Below are 19,241 nucleotides of genomic sequence, written 5' to 3'. Positions count from 1 at the left end.
CTGATGGTATTTCAGATGCTTATTTCTTTCTCCAGTGCCTTTTTCCTTGTGATTCACAGCTATGCATGTTATTAAAAACCAGATTGTTTATCTATTTCATATTTTTATATTGCTTTATCCTTCAACTGATGAATTATTCGAAATTCCACCTGATGTGTAAACATTATTTAGTTGCAGAAAACAGTAATCTACTCGTAAACAAATGTAGGTCAACAACATGAGATGAAAGCTGGACGCAATTACAGTTTTGTTTAGCAGCACAATTGCTTAATTGCTTTCATTGCTCTATTTCAATTTTAACATCAAAGTGTACTTTTTTTCCAGCATCTTTGGGGATCATAATAAAAGATATTGACACTTTCCTACGAAATTCTGAATGTGCTTATCAGTAGGAGTCAAGGACCTTCAGATATTCATCAAACCAAGTAACATGCACCTTTTATTCTTGCTCCATTAAAATACATGTATCACATACTTAGAAACACAACAAACCCAAAGGAAGAGGCATCTAAGTTTCTTGAAAGCAATAAAAATCAAGACCAAAGCAGAACATAAAACATATTATTTGCATGTAATTACAGTATCAGACTCTTAAGTAATACTAAATTACTTAAATATAAAAGTATTTATATATCTGAAAATATACTGAAATTTAACTATCTGGAACAATATAAAATTCGCCTGTAACTAACATATTTGGCTTGAATATAACAGTGTCTTGAGCAATATGGTCTAGTGGGAGGTCTCCTTGCCCATGGCAGGGGGGTTGAAACTAGATGATCTTAAGGTCCTTTTCAACCCGAACCATTCTATGTTCTATGGTTCTTTAAAAATATTTGCTTACATATTTCTTCCCAGAATACTAGAAACTACTCAGTTTGTTATCAGTAGTAGCTATTTTTTCCATGGTTGTATTTGCATAAGCATTAGTCTTAGGATCAACAACAAACATAACCCTCTTCACAAACACTGATACATTAGAAAAGTAAAACCGTTGCTTCTATAAATGACTTACCACTTCATCTTCAAATCCTCCAGCTAATACAAGTGAATAAGCTCCATCATTACTGCGTCCATGGATTCCACCCACATGGGGTCTGTGAACACCCGCTTCGCTCACCTGACAACAAAAAAAAAAAAGCCAGTTTCTAGCACTTTTTTCACACAACCAGCAATCTACAACCACTTTTAGCAATCAACTTTCTGTTTAAAATACAGTACAGGATTCCTGTGTAAATAGTTAATTTAAGACTGTCATTAAAGGTGAGCATTCCACTACTTCTTAAGGTAGAAAAGCCAAAAGTAAGGACACTCAAAAAACTGTAAGGACAATGTAAGACAGAGCTGATTCTGGGAGATGAAAAGGTACACTTTCTTTTTTGGGGAAAAATACCCATGGTTCTTTCCATAAGCAGTATTTAACACTATACTCAGTGCTATACACCACTTGGACAGTCATTTAGAACAATTCAAAGCAGATAGAAATCTGCCAGTTTGGTAAGCTTTTACAATCTTTATGTAAGGTAGACCCTAGTTACCTGTGTAAAGATCATTTTGTCAGGTAATATTAAGGTAACATACTGAAAACGTGACCAATGCACAGAAATATTACCACACTGCCTAAGGAAATAGAAGAAGCCATTACAACCATGTACAGATCGCATGTTAGTTTTCCAACCGGGTAACTCTCTGATGACAAATGTGCATCTAAGCTGCCACCAGGCCACCTGAGAGCTGCAGCTATACCATGAACTGGCAACATCATTAAAGTCTGCTGGAACACTTCCCCCACAAAATTTGTATTGTAATTGTTTCAAACTGCAAATTCCCTTAAAAAAGCCCCCAAACCTTTTATGAATAAAAAAGAGGCTAAGTATTAAACCGTGTATTTTCTCAGTACATGATGCCAAAAATACTACTGATAGAATGAAGGTTACCAGCAGAAAACCAATTAGGATACTTCGAGCTTTGTATCTTCCTTCAGACTTTCAAGTTGCCTGTTTTTCTTATTCTGCCTCTCCAAGAGGCAGAATCAACTATGCCAGTTTTTCCAGATCATTATATGAATATGCTGAATAAAAAGGCCCCACTATTGTGCTCGTCTTTCTGCTGTATCAAACATCCTCTCATTCATTCCTCCCTCCGCTCTTTCATGTCCAGGTTTTTATTAACTAAGTTTAGGTTTCTGGTAGGTGATGCATCCCAAAGATGAATTCTGGTAAGTAATTCATGCCAAATATGCTCATTAGATGCTCTCTCCAGAAGCAATACTTAGTCGATTTGCTTCTAGGGAAAGGAGAGTTTAAATCATAAAAAACTACACAAAACTACACTGTCAAAATTCTTACAGATTTGCTGTGGCAAACTCATTTCTCATACAGATACTAGTCATATGAGAAATGAAAGTGTAATTGAAATGTTTTTACACAGATATTAAATCTTAAAAAAACCCCAAGTATTTCATTTGTAGTCAAAATTATTATGTAGAAATACTAATTGCCTTTTTATGCCTAGCCCACATGTATATATATCTAAGAATTAGAATTCTCTGCATAATTTTCAGACAAAAGCAGAACTCTTAATTCTGTTCCTTTTTCCTTCCAGCACTAGAAAGATCTGAAAATCTTAGGAACGACCTGTTAGAGAGTAGTGTAGGGGAGAGGGACCTGGGGGTCCTAGTGGACAGCAGGATGACCATGAGCCAACACTGTGCCCTTGTGGCCAAGAAGGCCAATGGCATCCTGGGGTGTATTAGAAGAGGGGTGGTCAGTAGGTCGAGAGAGGTCCTCCTTCCCCTCTACTCGGCCCTGGTGAGACCGCATCTGGAATATTGTGTCCAGTTCTGGGCCCCTCAGTTCAAGAAGGACAGGGACCTGCTGGAGAGAGTCCAGCGCAGGGCAACTAAGATGATTAAGGGAGTGGAGCATCTCCCTTATGAGGAAAGGCTGAGGGAGCTGGGTCTCTATAGTTTGGAGGAGACTGCGGGGGGACCTTATGAGTGTATATAAATATATGAAGGGGGAGTGTCATGAGGATGGAGCCAGGCTCTTCTCAATGGCAAACTATGATAAGACAAGGGGTAATGGGTATAAACTGGAACACAAGAGGTTCCACTTAAACTTGAGAAGAAACTTCTTCTCAGTGAGGGTGACAGAACACTGGAACAGGCTGCCCAGGGAGGTTGTGGAGTCTCCTTCTCTGGAGACATTCAAAACCCGCCTGGACACATTCCTGTGTAATCTTATCTAGGTGTTCCTGCTCTGGCAGGGGGATTGGACTAGGTGATCTTTTGAGGTCCCTTCCAATCTCTAACATACTGTGATACTGTGATACTATTATTTTTTGTCTTCCAGTGAAATTCCTAACAAAATTTGAACTAATAATTTCAATTCTTGTTAAAGCAATAAAAATAAAACTTGATTTTGAGATGTTTAGCCTGAATAAGTGGTTTTAGAAACCTCTGTTACTTAATCTGGAAGCCAACAAAAAAAGTAACTATTCACTAAAAAGTCCTTAAAATTCAAGTGACAGGAGAGGCCAACAAAATAGCACTTCATTTTCCTCTAAAGCATAACATTTTCTATAAAATGGATGATCTCACGAACCTCATAATTTTATATTACATATTTAATATGTTTCATCTAAGGCTTGTGTTGATGGTAGTGTTGACAATGGACATCAATGTAAAAAAAGATCAAGAGAATGAGTTTAGATTTCAACTGCTTCATTGATTTCTACCAAGATTTCTCTTGCTAAGGTGAAAACATCTGCTGCTAACCATTATCAGCCTTAAAACTTGCATGGCTGTCCTGGGTTCAGTGGCATCAGCCATTTTTTCTCCTTCTTAGTAGCTGGTGGAGCGCTGTGTTTTTGACTTTTGGCCTGGGAACAGCGCTGGTAACACCGATGTTTTTAGTTACTGCTCAAATGTTTAGTCTGACCAAGGACTTTCTGAGCCTCATGCTCTGCCAGGGAGGAGGGGAAGCCAGGAGGAAGCAGAGACAGGGCACCTGAGCCAAACTGACCAAAGAAGTATTCCACACCACAGCACGTCATGCCCAGAATGTAACTGAGAGTTACCCGGAAGGGCTAGTTGACTGCAGGGTTGGACTAGGTATCGGTCGGTGCTCGGTTGGGCTGGGTATTATCAGTCGGCGCATGGTATTGTATTCTCTTCCCTTGTTATTTCCTTTATCATTATTATTATTGGTGGTAGCAGTAGTGATTTGTGTTATACCTTAGTTGCTAAACTGCTCTTATCTCAACCCGTGGGAGTTACATTCTTTCACTTCTCCTTCCCATCCCTCCAGGAGCAGGGGGAAGAAAAGAAGGGGAGTGAGAGACAGACTGCGTGGCTGATTTATGGCTGACTGGGTTTAAACCATGACAATGGCCTTCCAAATCCAGGATTCTTCACACAGTACTGGAAGACACCACCATCAGAGGAAAACTGACTCCTAAGTGTTCTCTTCTACAAACTGAATAATAAAATATATTTTCGTAGGAGAAGGCAGGTGAAAAGTTCAGAAAACAAATCAGAAGAGGTTTTTAATTCTTGGCTTGCACTTCCTCAAGCAAGTAAAAGAAAGAAAGTTTCTGTTCTTCCAAATATGATGTAAAATAGTTAATTACAATCCTTTACACATGCAAAAGATGAAGAACTGATTTTGAAAATAAAGTATGTATTTCCCTGACTAAAAACAGTAATTAAAAATATCAAAGATAAACCAAAATTCACTGCTACCAGATAAAGCTGGGGAAAAGGAAGTATTTTGCATTTGGTGGACACTTTGAAACCACAAAATATCAGTACCGGGACAAAATGAAGCTGTCCCATCCTCCTTGCTTTGTTTTCTCCTGCCCCTTGAGTACTGGCTCTGTGCTTACATAACCAAAATGAGAAATGGACTGGGAAAATTAGCTCCCATCCTACCCCAGATGATATTGTTTTTCTTTCAATCTAGTTTACCACAGAGCCTAGGAAATATATGCAACAGAAAATGAGACAGTGCAAGAAAGAGCAAAGGCTGAAATGGACAGCTAATTTCAGTAGCACTACAGGCTTACACTGGTTTAAGCTGTTCATCAAACTAAAAGAAGATTCAGACATCCATTATGTATGACCCAAGAAAAAAGAACAACTCAGGGAGTCAATTTACAGTCATGTTATCTAATGTTTTCAAAATCTACAGTCTATATCTAGTAAGTGGGATAATCAGTCCATGTGAAGTACACTTCAGAAAACACTTGACTATTCACTAGAAGTATCCCACTCAGAACTTTTAAACATGTGAAATTTGTCTGTCCTAATGACAACAGACTTATTAAGCTGGATTGTAAAATCAGTGTATTTCAACCTTCACTACTATCAGCATCACTTCCATAGAATCATATTTTTTATCGAGTCCTGGTAAGAATGTCAATTGTTAATCCAAATTTATCTTAGTGCGCAACCCATTCATTATTATTCTTAATTACTTCAGCTACAGCTAATACTGAAACAACATACCTGAACTCTGAACTTCCAGGTTGTCCCAACAGGAACACCAGGTATAGGTCCATAATGATTTGATGGAACAATAGTGCATTCCTTGGTGCGACCAACACAAGCCATACCCTAAAAATACATCAGACATTCAAAAATGAATTAATACTACAATATTGAAGATTATTTGCAAATTCAATGCAGATCTAAAGAAATCTATCATTATAACAAACACATACTTTAAACTACATTAATAATTTTTAGAAGGAAAGTTAATTAAGTAGTACATATTTCTGGATTTGGGGGAGGGATGGTGGGTTGTTTTTTTGGTTTTCCCTCTATTCACCTTCATAATTATTCCACTGCTTTAACTGCCAGCATATAGTAGGCAGGTTTAAATACTGTCTTATTGTCTGTGCACCCCAGTATTGAATTTTGTGTATTGCATATGTAAGTAGAATTATAGCACACACATGAACAATCCAAGTAACAACTATTTCTAAAATACACTCTACCTTGCCCCAGTCTCTCTGGCTTTCAGTACTGGCAGACGGCATCTTTGCTTTCTTTTTACTCTGTTTGAGTTTTTCTCCAGCCTTTACAACTTCATTAGAATCATTTTTGCAGGAAGGACAATACCTAAAAAAAGGTTTTAGTAAATTCTCAATTACTTCATAGTAATGGCAGTAGAGTTCTTGTAGCCAAAGCAGTGTCAATTTCTTCATCTTGACTAAACATTTCCCGCTAACAAGTACATACCAGACCTAAACAGCCGATATCTGTGGCTTAAAAAATAAACCCAACATGAACAAATACTGCCAACTTGTAAAAAAGGATATTTCAGTATCTGTGAAGGTTGACTGCTGGAGGCTAAATATTTAACTATTCTTTTTCACACGGTATGTGAGAGGTCCCCATGTCTCCTTTATTCTCTTCATTCTGTCCTCTTTCATTGAGATCATGTAAAGGAAAAGATAGCTGAGATGAGAGTATGCTGTTATGCAGCATTCATGATTTGTTTCTATGTCTTGCCCTCTCTATGCTTATTTTTTGCTGCTAGTACAATAAAATTCACTGCAGACAGCTAAATGTCAAATAGAGCCAAGGTATTGTGTAATGTGTGCAAACACATACATATACATACACATGCTTACACACACTCACTCCACAACACTGAAGACACCTGGATTATAGCACTGAGACTCATTCCTGTAACACAAAGCCATCCTGGTAGGGAAATAGGAGATACTAATATGTAGTGACCACAGAAGAGAGAGAAAGAGAGGACACTAGTCCTTTTGCTGCTTATAGTAACATTTTTATCCACTGAAGGAATGCCAATGCAAAGGCAATTGTTCATGTTTCTGGCCTCTAGGGGATAGGTTTGGCCCATACACCACTAATGGAGGAAGCCTGATCTACACTAACACTGATAACCTAGTTTAGGTAACTACCGCTAGTACTACAACTACTACTGTTTTGAATTTATTAATTAACTTTTGTATGTGGATATGAACAGAAGAATTAATGAATAATGTCCATATGAACAGATTTCACTATGTCAATAAAGATGTTGGATAATTAAGACAATGAAGCAATGTAGACAAAAAGAACTTAAAAATGATATAAGATGCTGAATTGTCTGACACTAAGACTTACTAAGAATGATTACAGGTTGTTGTTTTTTTTTTTTAAAAGAGTAGTATGCAATTACCAACTAAAAAAAGAAACATGATATAATTCAAATTCTACAAGATGCTGAAATTGTGTAACAGTAAAACTTACTAAGAATTATTACAGGTTGTGGGTTTTTTTTAAAAGAGTATGCAATTACTAAGAGAAGGAACATGACATAAGTCAAATTCACAAGGTGAATTAACTATGGCATTCCCTCCTGCTTCTTCATAGGATAACCACAATACCTTAGGTTTTTTTATACTGAGTTTTGCATGCAGTATTAAATATTGGTTTGCATATAGACTGGCTTAATCTCAGCAACAGAAACTTATCATCCTTTCCCAAACTGCAGGCCTAGCCACTCAGACAGTTTGCCAAATTTTAAACTATAAAAATACCTAGTGGAATTTTTCCACTTATGAAACAAACAAAATCTGTCAAGAAGTTAAGGATCAGACAGCCATGTCACTTTCCTAGTACGCAAGGAGAAGAGAAAATACAGACCTCTTTGGCAGAAGACACCAGTCTGGCCACTGCAACTCCTCCTACATACAGCCAAGCATTAACAGTGCACATGGCTGGCATAACTAAGTACATCAAAATTAACTGTCACAAGACAGTGCCATAACAGCACCTCTCCCACCCAGTGACTACATCCACAGATGCAGCTATCTACTTGCAGGAATAAATCCTAAGACTCATATTATTACACAGAAAAATCCAGAAAGAAAAAAGTTAAAAAGCTTGACAGCCATTTTGAAAGACATCCCTGGAAGGGACCTCAAGGTTCAGCTGGTCCAACCTTTTCTGGCAAAAGCACAGCCTAGACAAGATGGCCCAGCACTCAGTCCAGCTGAATCTTTAAAGTGACCGATGTTGGGGAATCCTCCACTTCCCTGGGAAGATTATTCCAATGGCTGAATATTTTCATTATGAAAAATTTTCCTCTTGTGTCCAAGTGGAATCTGCATGGAATAATCCATCACCCCTTGTCTTTTCCATGGAGTTTCTTGTGAAAGGGAGCCTCCATTTTCTTTGTAGCCATCTTTTAGGTACTGGAACATGGTGATAAGGTCTCCCCGAGCTTTCCTTTCCAAAAGCTGAACAAACCCAGTTTTCTCAGCCCTTCCTCACATGCCAGGCTTCTCAGTCCATTGTTCACCTTTGTGGACCTTCTCTGGACCTTCTCCAGCCTCTTCATATCATTTTTTTTGTATAGTGGGGACCAAAACTGAACACAGTATTCCATGTGTGATCTGACAAGTACTGAGCAGAGTGGGATAATGACATCTTTGTCACTCTGGTGATGCCCTTATTGATGCAACCCAGCATACTGTTGGCTTGATTTGATGCAGCAGCACGCTATACAGTCATATTGAGCTTGCTGTCCACCAGGATGCCCAGGTCCCTTTTCCACATTGCTGTGTAGATCTCAGCCTGTGCTGCACTCTTGGATTGTGCTCATCCAGATGCAAGAGCTTACCCTTGTCCTTGCTGAACTTCACATGGTTCTTGTTAACCCACTCTTCCAGCCTACCCAGATCATCCTGCAGGATGGTTCTCCTTTCCAAAGTATGCACTTTCCCACTCAGTTTGGTATCATCAGCCAACTTCATCAGGGCTCACTTGACACATGTCCACATCCACTTAAGCCCTCTTGTAGATGGCGGTGGCATTTGCCTTCTTCCAGTCTCCTGGGATGTCCCCTGATCCCCATGACTTCTCACAGATGATGGAAAGCAGCCTCACAACGTCAGCCAGCTCTCTTAACACCCTCAAGTGGATATTGTCAGGGCCCATAAATTTGCAGGGGTCAGTCTGCTGTAATAGTTCACAGACCAACTCTTCCTTCACTGATGGTGGGTCTGTGTTTGCATCAACCTGGATTTTTGTTCCCAAGGTGTGAGGCTCAGCAGTGCTGGAGACAGAGGTGACGAAACTGTTGAGAACCTCTGCCTTTCCAGGTTTACTGGTGACTTGTGTAAATACATATTTTTTTTTGGCCAGAAATGTAAGCAGAAGGGTCCAGAAGTGAATTTAACATACAATTTGAGGGACTCTAAAGATCAGTCAAATCTTGTGTGGTTCTCTACAGAGCACTAAATGTTCTGTATGGAGGAAAAGAGTCCTGGGGATCTATGCAGTGCATTTATAGTGAAATTAATGGAAGAAGGTAGGGAGACCTGAGCAGTAATGGCTACACTCGGAAAAATTTCTATTCACCAGAGTTTCTCTAGAGTCCTCTAAAATGCAAGTAGGGTAACTCAAAAGATCTTTCATAAGAAGCTTTTGAAGAAGAATGGATACCAGTGAAGACTAGAACACTAATACCTAATCTAAAAGATCATTTGAAGCAAGCAGCAGCCTAAGATAATCTTGGCACACCAGCTAAACCAAAGAGGCAATGAACGATGCTTCGTAAGACTTCAGTATCAGTACCCTGACATGCCCATCAAACCTTCTGTATATTTGAGGATGTAAAAGAAACCAGGGAGAATAAATTGTTTTCAGTGTAGAACAAAGGATTTGAGGGGGGTTGTGGGAGTGAACACTTTGTTCGGTGTAGAACAAAGGATTTGCGGATGGGGGCACTGACTTGAAGCACATATATTTTCTTTATCAGAAACTTTCCTGTGACTACTACTGGAAAACAGATTTACTGTTGCTGGAATACTAGACTAGAAAAGGAGTAAGGGGCAACTTAAGAATGGATGGACTAAGCAGATGTATACTGTCAGACATATGGTCTCATTGAATATTCTGAAGGAAGTTAAAAGAACTTCCCAACTGCTGCATTCAAAGGTCAGGAGTAATCTGGAAAGAATACTACTTATGGACTGCAGTCAATAATAAACCACTTGTGTGCTGAGAATTGTTTCCAACACGTGGCATCAACTCACTTATGTTGACAAGTAGTAGCGAACAAGATGTTGTGCACAGAAGACCAGTCTGTCTTGACAATAGAAAACTTGGAATAGTTCAGGTTAACACACTGTGTAATAAACACTGCTAAATAAACAGTCATTTGCACATGCAAGAAGTGGAAGGCGCACAGGACAATATTAAAATAAATGCCATTTTCAGTTTCAATGACCGATACATATTTCTAGGAAGTCCTGAAAATATTTTTTAGATAGTGTTTCAAGCCAGCAGTTCCGCTGGCTTGAAAAACAGTGAACACACCTTTACCCAGTGCAGAAGTTTCACAGGGAAGAGATCAACTTCCAACAACAGTATCCCTGTGGCCAAATGTACACACTGAGAAACACCTATCAATGCCAATGGTCTCAATTGCTAAATCACACATTAGCATAAACACAGGAATTCAGAAAAAAACCACAATGCCCCAGAAACCATGCAGATCATTACACACTGACCAATAAACAAACCTACTACGGCATCCACTATGGTATAGAAGAGTGAGTTATTTATTTCCAGAGAATGTTAATACTTCCAAAGCATAGATTTTACATAAAATTTAATCACAAGGTCCAAAGAGATTCCATAAAATGTATCCATAGATATCTTAGACATTTACCAATGTCTGTGTAATAGCTTTATTAGAATAAAGTTCTATTTATTATTCCTTTTATAAAGGAATCCTTTTATAAATCCTTTTTTAAAGGATTAGCATCTCATGAGAGTAACAGGGAAGTGGTAAAAATGAACACTGTAAATTGCAGATAGCTAATAAAAGCAAAAAAATTGTACAGAGATCCCATACAGAGATAACATAATGGGCTGCTGATGGGTTGATGCAGATCCACTTCAAAATACAATTACCCTGATTTAACAATGCCAGTTAACTTGATTTTCCTGCTAGCAGAACCAGAGACAGTAGAAATGGACAGCAGCAAGGTGGTGGTCCTCCCACAGGAGGAGAAATGAACAGAGCGGAGGCAATGAGAAGACACAGAAGGGCACAGGGGCAGCATTAGGGACAGAGGATGAAGGGAAAGCGAAGAGTGTTCTAGCAGTAAAGCTTGAGCAAAATTAAAAGTCTGGGGAACAATCACTATCGATACAATTGGATCATGATACTGTCAGAGAAATCATACTGATCACAATGAATAAAATAAACATACCAGTTTTGAAACTCCATAATGGTCATTAAAACTTGTTACTAATCCTTTTTGAATGGTTTGAAAGAATTACCTTGACAGAAAACATAAGGCTTATATTAAGTAGATGGGTTAAAACCACAGCAGGTTTTTTTAAAAAAAATCTTCAGTCTTGTCTCTCTAGAAGTACAAATAACAAAAAGGTACCATGTACAGAATGGCAATATAGATAAGTAAATCATCCTTATATATTTACCAGTCCTCATCTTCTGGTATCTTGCTTAAGGGAGGGTTCAGGCAGTAAATATGATAAGCCATATTACATTCATCACACAGGAGTTGCATGTGAGCATCCTGTTTTCCACCACACAAATAACATGAACAAAAACGGCACTCCTTATCTGGATCAGCCCTACAGTGCTTGCATTCAGGGCCACTTTTTCCTGTCAAAAACAAAGAAAAAGTCAAATGCCATGTATCTTAGAAAAGTGCATTACTGTATCTACAGGAAAATATTTCTGCACACCAACAGTGCCCTCTTGAAAGTGCTTTCTTCTTAAAAAGAGGTATTTGACTATCTAGGCTAATGGGATTTCTTCTGCTGTATAAACACGGAGTAAAGAAAATGACTAATCAGCAGCTTCTCTTATTTTCTCCCTTCCAGTTCCCAACATACCATCTGCATGTTCTCCCTACAGATGGAGCCTTGCAGATCTCTAGTTGGAGCCTTCTTAAATACAGCCATGAAGAAATTTCAGTTAGGTAACTGATAACAGTCAAATGATGATGAAGCTACAATTTGGAACAGCTCTCTTCCCCTTAAATTAAACTTACAGTTGGACAGAAGAATTAGCAGTCTGAAACCACAGACAATCCAAAATCACCAATTGTTTCACAGCAGCAGTTCAGTTTACACACAAAGAAACACTAATTTATGTTTCAGCTCAGTAGGAAATTTGGACCCATGAACCCCAACTATGAAGCAAAATCATTGGCATTGATTCCTCAATCAGGGAAAAATGTTTTTATACAAGAAAAAAACATCTGGTATCCTAAGCTATATATGAAAGACAAGAGGGAAGGAACACAGAATACCTGTAGTAAAACAAACACTTACAGGAAAAATGTCTGAAATAAGTCAAATGTCCAGAGAAATGACTGAAGACTTAGAAAATAATTTTATTTCAGCCCAAAGAATGCCGAGATTAAAAGAAAAGACTAATTTTTATGTTCTGTGCAAAAGTCATCTAGAAATGCCACAGAAGTGAATTTGAGCTTAAATTAGTATAATAAAATAACTAAGAGTACTTCAAAATTTCCTTGAACCACAGGCTGTAGAAGTTTTAGAATGGAAACAGCCGGAATACCAACACCACCAGCCGATACCAAATTTTTTTCTAAATCCATAGGCAAACTGAGAAACATCTGAACTGTTTGATAATTTCTACTCAAAAGGACAGCTGGCCTAGATGGATAGTGTGATAAGGACAGACAAACTTATTCCTATTGCCAAAAATACTCAAAAGTCATTAGTACAAAAAAATAACTTTTATGTTCTCTGGGACAAAACTCTTACTGACTATGGTCACAAAATGTCACAAGAAAGTTCATTAATAAAGAACTTGAAAGGCATCCCCACTACAAAAACGACAACAACCAACCTCCCCAAACCCAAAAATCACTATAGCCCTTCAGAGGCAGCATGAGCATCGGGTTCTTCCATGGGTGCTAAGCAGACACAATATTAGACAAAGGGAGAACGGCACAAATTGTATCTAAGAAAACACTGCCTTTCCCATAAAACATTTCACCCTTAGGAAAACACAGATTTTTATTTCTTTTTTTTCATAGTAAAGGACTGTTGTCTTTCTGATACATTTTTATGCAATAACAGAATTTGTCAAACCCCTAACATGGAGATCTATGCCAGGTTTCTCTGACTAGCATAGAAGAACAATATTCAACGACAAGCTTCCACCTTCTCTTAGCTTTACTTTTCTTCACCATGAGTTACTAAGTTGCTTCATCTAGAAGCTGTATAGCTTCGCAGTTCTTTGCAAGTTAGTTTTAATTTGATTAGATAACATAAACAATCAAAGCAAATATTTCTTTTAGGAGCTGAATCTTGAGAGATGAGGTGGGTCACTGATGTATCCAGAGGAGTTCTAGATTTTTTTTTTTCCTAGGTGTACCGAGAACGAAATGAACAACCAAGTGTTTGCAGAAATCTCAGCCCCTTCCTACTGAGAAAAACCTCTTTCCCCAGCTGGAGTGCTGCAATCGATGGCTATAAACTGTTCAGAGGGACAGGGCAGGAACGACGGGCCAGTGATATGCCCTCTATGGACTGACTGCACAGAGCTGTCCTTGAAAAATGTTGATGAACAGGTTGAAAGCTTGTGGGTGAAAATTAGAGGCCAAGCCAAGAAATGAAACCTAATGGCTAGGGTTCATTGTGGCTACCCAATGGAGGTGTGCCTGTTGATGAAGCATTCTTACTTCAACTGCAGGGAGCACCACACTCTCAGGCTTTGATCCAGCTGCAGGGCTCCAGTCACCCTGACATCTGCTGGGAAAGCAGCACAGCAAGCTATAAGCAGTCCAGAAGCCCTGGTGCATTGAGGATAACTACTTAACCCAGGTGAGACACGACCCAACCAGAAGAGAAGCATTACTGGGCCCGTTGCTTACCAAACCAGATGAACCAATCGGACAGGTCAAGACTGGAGGCAGCCTGGGCTGGAGTGATCATGCCATGGTGGAATTCACAATCTTGAGGAGTATGGGCCAGGTGAAGAGTAAGGCCAAGACCTTGAATTTCAGGAGACTGAACTTCCAGTTGTTTAGGGAATTACAGGATGAGACCTCCAGAGAAACTGCCCTTAGGGATAAAGTAGCAGAACAGAGCTGGCAGCTCTTTAAGCACATTTTTCTTGGAGCACAAGAACTCTCAATTCCCACATGTATGCAATCAGGCAAGGAGTGCAGGACACCAGCATGACTGGTCAAATTAAAACATAAGGAAGATATGCACAGGCAGTGAACCAGGGACATGTGTCCTGGGAAGAATACAGGGACACTTCCTGGATGCGTAGGGATGGGACTGGGAAAACTAAGGCACAAATGGATCTGAATTTAGCAATGAACAGAAAGAATAGTAAGAATGGCTCCTGCATGTATGTTGGTCAGAAAAAGAATACTGAAGAAAATCTACCATTCTCCCCACCCTCCTCTCTGCTCCCATAAACAGGAGAACTAGTGACAGCTGACATGAAGAAGGCTGAGGTATTCCACAGTTTTTTTTGCCTCACTTTCACTGGTAATCACTCTTGACATCTCTCAAGTTCCTAAACTTCAAGGCAGGGACTGAGGAAATGAAGTTCCTCTTACTGTAACGCAAGATCAGACTGGAGACCATCTGGAGAAACCTGAACATACACAAGTCCATGGGACTCAATGAGATGCACCCCAGGGTGCTGAGGGAACTGCATGATGTAGTTGCCAATCCACTCTCCATCATATCTGAAAAGTCACGGCAGTCAGGGAAAGTCCCCAGTAACTGGAGGAAAAAGAATATTGCACCCTTTTAAAAAAGGGTAAAAAAAAGGACCTTAGGAATTATTGACTAATCAGCCTCACCTCAGTGCCCAGTGAGATCATAGGACAGAGATTCCTGGAAGACCTGAAGCAGATGGAAGACAGGGAGGTGATTCAAAACAGCCAACATGCCTTCACTAAGGGCAAATCATGCCTGACTGACCCAATAAGTAACAGGCAAAAAAAGAAACTGCACATTTTTCTGTATTTTGTACAACGACAGGTTGTTAAGACCTATGTAATTTACTGGTTTTGGTCACAAAACCAGTTTCTTAGGTGAAAGGTTAGCAATAATGGGTTTTTTTAAGAGGAAAAAAGCAAAAAGGTCTACATGTTTTAGTTCAGTTAAGCAATACCTGGAGTTTTCAACCTTCTTCAATATACAAACTACAAACTGTCATTTCTATGATGTCACTTTTTCACATTTCTGCTTTAACTTTGTTGTAAGCCAAACGCACTGATTGTATCTATCTGCACTACTAGTCCGATGAAGACAGGTCTGTTCATCCCTACCAACACTGTAGAGTTCAGTTACATGCATCATTTCATAGTCTCTTCTTTTGCAGAAGTTATCTTATGTTCATAGCACAGATTTTGATTCTGATGGAAGTAATACACATTGGCATCTAGTTCTTATTTCCGTTTTGCATATAAATAGCTGAAATGTATTTACAAGCATGTTGCCTCTTAGTTTTCCAATTTTCTAATGTAACCTTCTAATAGCCTTAAACTTACTCCTGGGCTTTTCATTCAGTAATTTGAAAATGGCAATTTTATTTTAACTGTAACTGCTAAATATACATTGACATGTCAGACACATTTTTATGTAATTTACATATAAAAACCTAACTAACATACAGCCATGCTCAAGGAATAATAATTTTTCTGTAGAGGCTGCCTACATCGTTTATCTGATGAAGATTTTTTCCAAAGCAGGCATTCTATGTTTTGAAAAGGGCATAGATAGTAGCTTAATATAGACAAAAATGCAATAAAAGCATCTACCAATTGTGCTTACAACAATCTCTTACAGTATTTAAGGCCAATTCTTTGAATTTAATCTGTCATTATTATAACAAAAATCTGCAGGTTTTCACAGCATATAAGCTATGGTAGCCATGTGTGTTTCCAGATATATGCACATATATTTTAAAATTTTAAGTACAAAGTACAAATCGGGATATAAGTACAGTTCAGAAGTAAAAGGGTGCGCTGCTTATGACATACAACTGAACTGATGTGCACTGTGCATAACTGAAAAAACGCAAGACCAAAAAATCAGAATCACATGAAGAGAACTGAAAAGAGCAGCGCAGTGAGAAAGTTCGCCTCAGGAAAAAAAGAGCAGCTCAAAACAACAAATAAGGCTAAACTGCCACAAACATTAAGTTTTCAGTGTTACATCTTTAAAGATTATATTTCTGTATTACATTTATTTATGAAGGTTTGTAAACCTTATCCTGAAATGAATAAAGATGGGACCAGGAACAGAATGGAACAAACATACACACAGGTGCAAATTTCTACACAGATGGCAATACGGGAGTAATTTAAGCAAAGAAGTTACAAACAAGGAAATAGCTGTAAGAGCTGTAAGTGAAATAAAGAAACTGACTTTGAAACAATAAAAGTGGTAATTAGTTTAGGAAGTACAGACAAGTGAGGCCACATCTTGAGTAATACTGCATTCGGTTTTGGGCCTCTCACTGCAAGACACTGTGGTGCTGGAGTGTGTCCAAAGAAGGGCAACAAAGCTGATGAAGGCTCTAGAGAACACAATTCTTACAAGGAATGGCTGAGGGAACTGGGGTTGCCCAGTTAGGAGAAAAGGAGGCTCAGAAGGGACCATATCACTCTCTACAGCTACCTGAAAAGTGGGGTCAGTCTCTCCTCTCAGATAATAAGCAACAGAACCGGAGGAAATGACCTCAAGTTACACCAGTTGCACCAGATTGGATATTAGGAAATATGTCATCACCGAAAGGGTTGTCAGGCATTGGAACAGACTGCCCAGGGAAGTGGTAGAGTCACAGTCCCTGGAGTTTTTAAAAGACATGTGGATGTGGTTGCTTACACACATTTAGTGGTGGACTGAAAACATTAAGTAAGGCAGTGTTAGCTTAACAGTTGGACTTTAAGATAATCAAGGTCTTCTTCAACCTAAACGATTTTATGATTCCATGATAAATAAATACTCATGTTAGGTCAAATGATGCCCCTGTAGACAATTTTATATGGTCAGCAATACATTAATCATTCATTTCCTTAACGCACACCTAATTTAACAAATTAATCCACTGCACAGTAGCTGCAGGGAGAAATTAAATGAACTGTAATAATTTTATATGCCCTTTAAAAAGCTTCACAAACTATTAGACTTGCAAAGTAAGTAGGTATTTAAATGCAAAGCAGATTTTACAATTTTTCATACTATAATTTTTGTAAATAAAAACATGATTTTAAGATATTTCAAAACCCCCTTACCATAACCAAGGAAAAATAAACAGAATGGATGGTTATTTTCTTTTGAGTAATCTGAAGAAAGTAAATCAAAAATAATGAAAAATGAACTGTGAGAAGTTAATTTACAGAAATCCACATTTTTACTTTCAAGACTACCACAGCAAATGGCATTTGCTCCTCTGTAAACACTGATTTTTCAGATGATGGCAAATAAACCAGTAAGCAGAAGAATTCTTGTACACTGAGAGCTATATAGAAACATTTTTAAAAACTGCCTTGGAGTAAGTAGTCTAATATATAATAATATCTAATACCTATTAGTAGACTTGTGTTACTATCACAAACACCACTTTTAACTTTCATGTATTTTTCAACCTAGGATAAAACGTCACACTTCTCTTTAGATAAGCTGCCACTAACTCATTCCTATAGTTGTGAAGAGGATGAAGAGGAAAGGACATAGTTATTTTTTTAGAATGTCACACTAGGCCAAATAATAATTCAGATGTTAATTATCCCTTTTTCTTCATAGTACAAGCAGCTCTGCCATTAAGTTCCTTATTTTTTTCTTTAATTCTGACATAGCAACAGGGTTAAAGTGCATCATTACAGACTGGTTCTATCTTTGGCATTTATTAATTTATTAGAAGTGCAATTGATGTTTCAATTGCAACAGCAGTTTTGGTGACATTGACAGCTGTCTAGGAACTTAACTGAGACTACAGATTCATTCTGCAGCAGTCATTTAGAACATTATCAGCTGTTCTCCTTTTCCCTTGCTTAAGACTGATAGCACTAACATGTTAACAGTTTCTGAATGTCAAATAATAGAGCCACTTCATAGTAAATATACTTTTAGAACAGAAACCTAAAAAAGGATTTTATGTTATTTTCCTGAACACACATACCAATTATTATTACCTCTACACGCTGATCCTTTAGTTTTTTAAAAGAAACGTAATTTGATTTGTACTTCTATTCAAATAATTTTAAAAAGCATACTTTTGAAATCTCCATCCCCAAATGTCAATGGATAGGCTCCTGGCTTTTCAATCTTGTACATTTCCTCTATAAAAAGGATTTTACAATCATTTATTGTGTCTTCTGGGCCTCTGTAAAACAAAAAAGAATAAAAAGTACATTCAACTTAGTTCCTCAGACCTAGATTCTATACTTTATGAATCCTAAGCAATGAGATAAAGCTAACTAGCACCTTTTTCTCATTGCTGACACTTTATTTCAACTCACACATAAAATTCAGTCTTGTAATGTAACTTCAAAGAAACCAAAAGAAAATTAAAACCTGCATAAAGAAAAGACTACTCCATTACCCTTGGCCTACCTGGCAGCTGAGTATGTTCCTACTGATAGCCATCCATAAATCTGTAATTCTATTTCTAAAAGCCCAAAATGTTTTTTTGGCTCAACGCAACAGACCAGGCAAAAACACACCCTCTTGAATACAGCATAACAAACATTATTATAAAAGTGTAGTGTCAAAAACGAACCAGGAAAATGATTTTATAAAACACAATAACAGATGCTACTTGGAACCCACAGAGTAAGAAATGCAATAGGAAGCTTCAAAAGCTCTGCTCTTACTTCTAAATGTCTTGGAAACCTAGAAACCAGTCCTACAATGACATGCGCAATACTGAATTATCTACTGTGAGTAGTCCTGTTAATGTCATGTTTCAGTGCAAAAGCTGTTCACCACATCTCAGTGAAGAGTAACCAATTCCCCATGTCTCCACAACACTAATGCCGAAAGACTACTATAGGAGGATTAGGAAATACTGAGTAAGAAGTAAATCTTTTCACCTTCTCCTCTTTGTACTTACAAAAATTCTAATCCAAATGCAAGAATACCTAGGAAGAAAATGCTGTAAAAGCACCAGCAATTTTGAAACACTCCCTTTTCTTCCCTCCTCAGGATATTGTGCCTTCAACTGCCTGTT

At 38.1% G+C, this 19,241-nt stretch overlaps 1 protein-coding gene across 1 annotated transcript in view; it reads right to left on the bottom strand.

Moving 5' to 3' along the window:
- The window catches only part of UHRF2 (ubiquitin like with PHD and ring finger domains 2), a 99,772-nt gene that overhangs the window by 17,211 nt on the left and 63,320 nt on the right, over positions 1–19,241 (bottom strand). The window contains exons 5-9 of the mRNA XM_080638096.1: positions 18,286–18,395; positions 11,480–11,666; positions 6,001–6,124; positions 5,510–5,617; positions 1,016–1,120 (exon numbers count right to left, since the gene is read on the bottom strand). Coding sequence (XP_080494222.1) covers positions 1,016–1,120; positions 5,510–5,617; positions 6,001–6,124; positions 11,480–11,666; positions 18,286–18,395 — 634 coding nt within the window. The remainder of the gene's footprint in view (positions 1–1,015; positions 1,121–5,509; positions 5,618–6,000; positions 6,125–11,479; positions 11,667–18,285; positions 18,396–19,241) is intronic.

This window comes from Psittacula echo (assembly GCF_963264785.1).
Source record: "Psittacula echo genome assembly, chromosome: Z".
In the NCBI taxonomy this organism is placed as follows: Eukaryota; Metazoa; Chordata; class Aves; order Psittaciformes; family Psittacidae; genus Psittacula; species Psittacula echo.
This window is presented reverse-complemented; position numbering and strand designations above follow the sequence as displayed.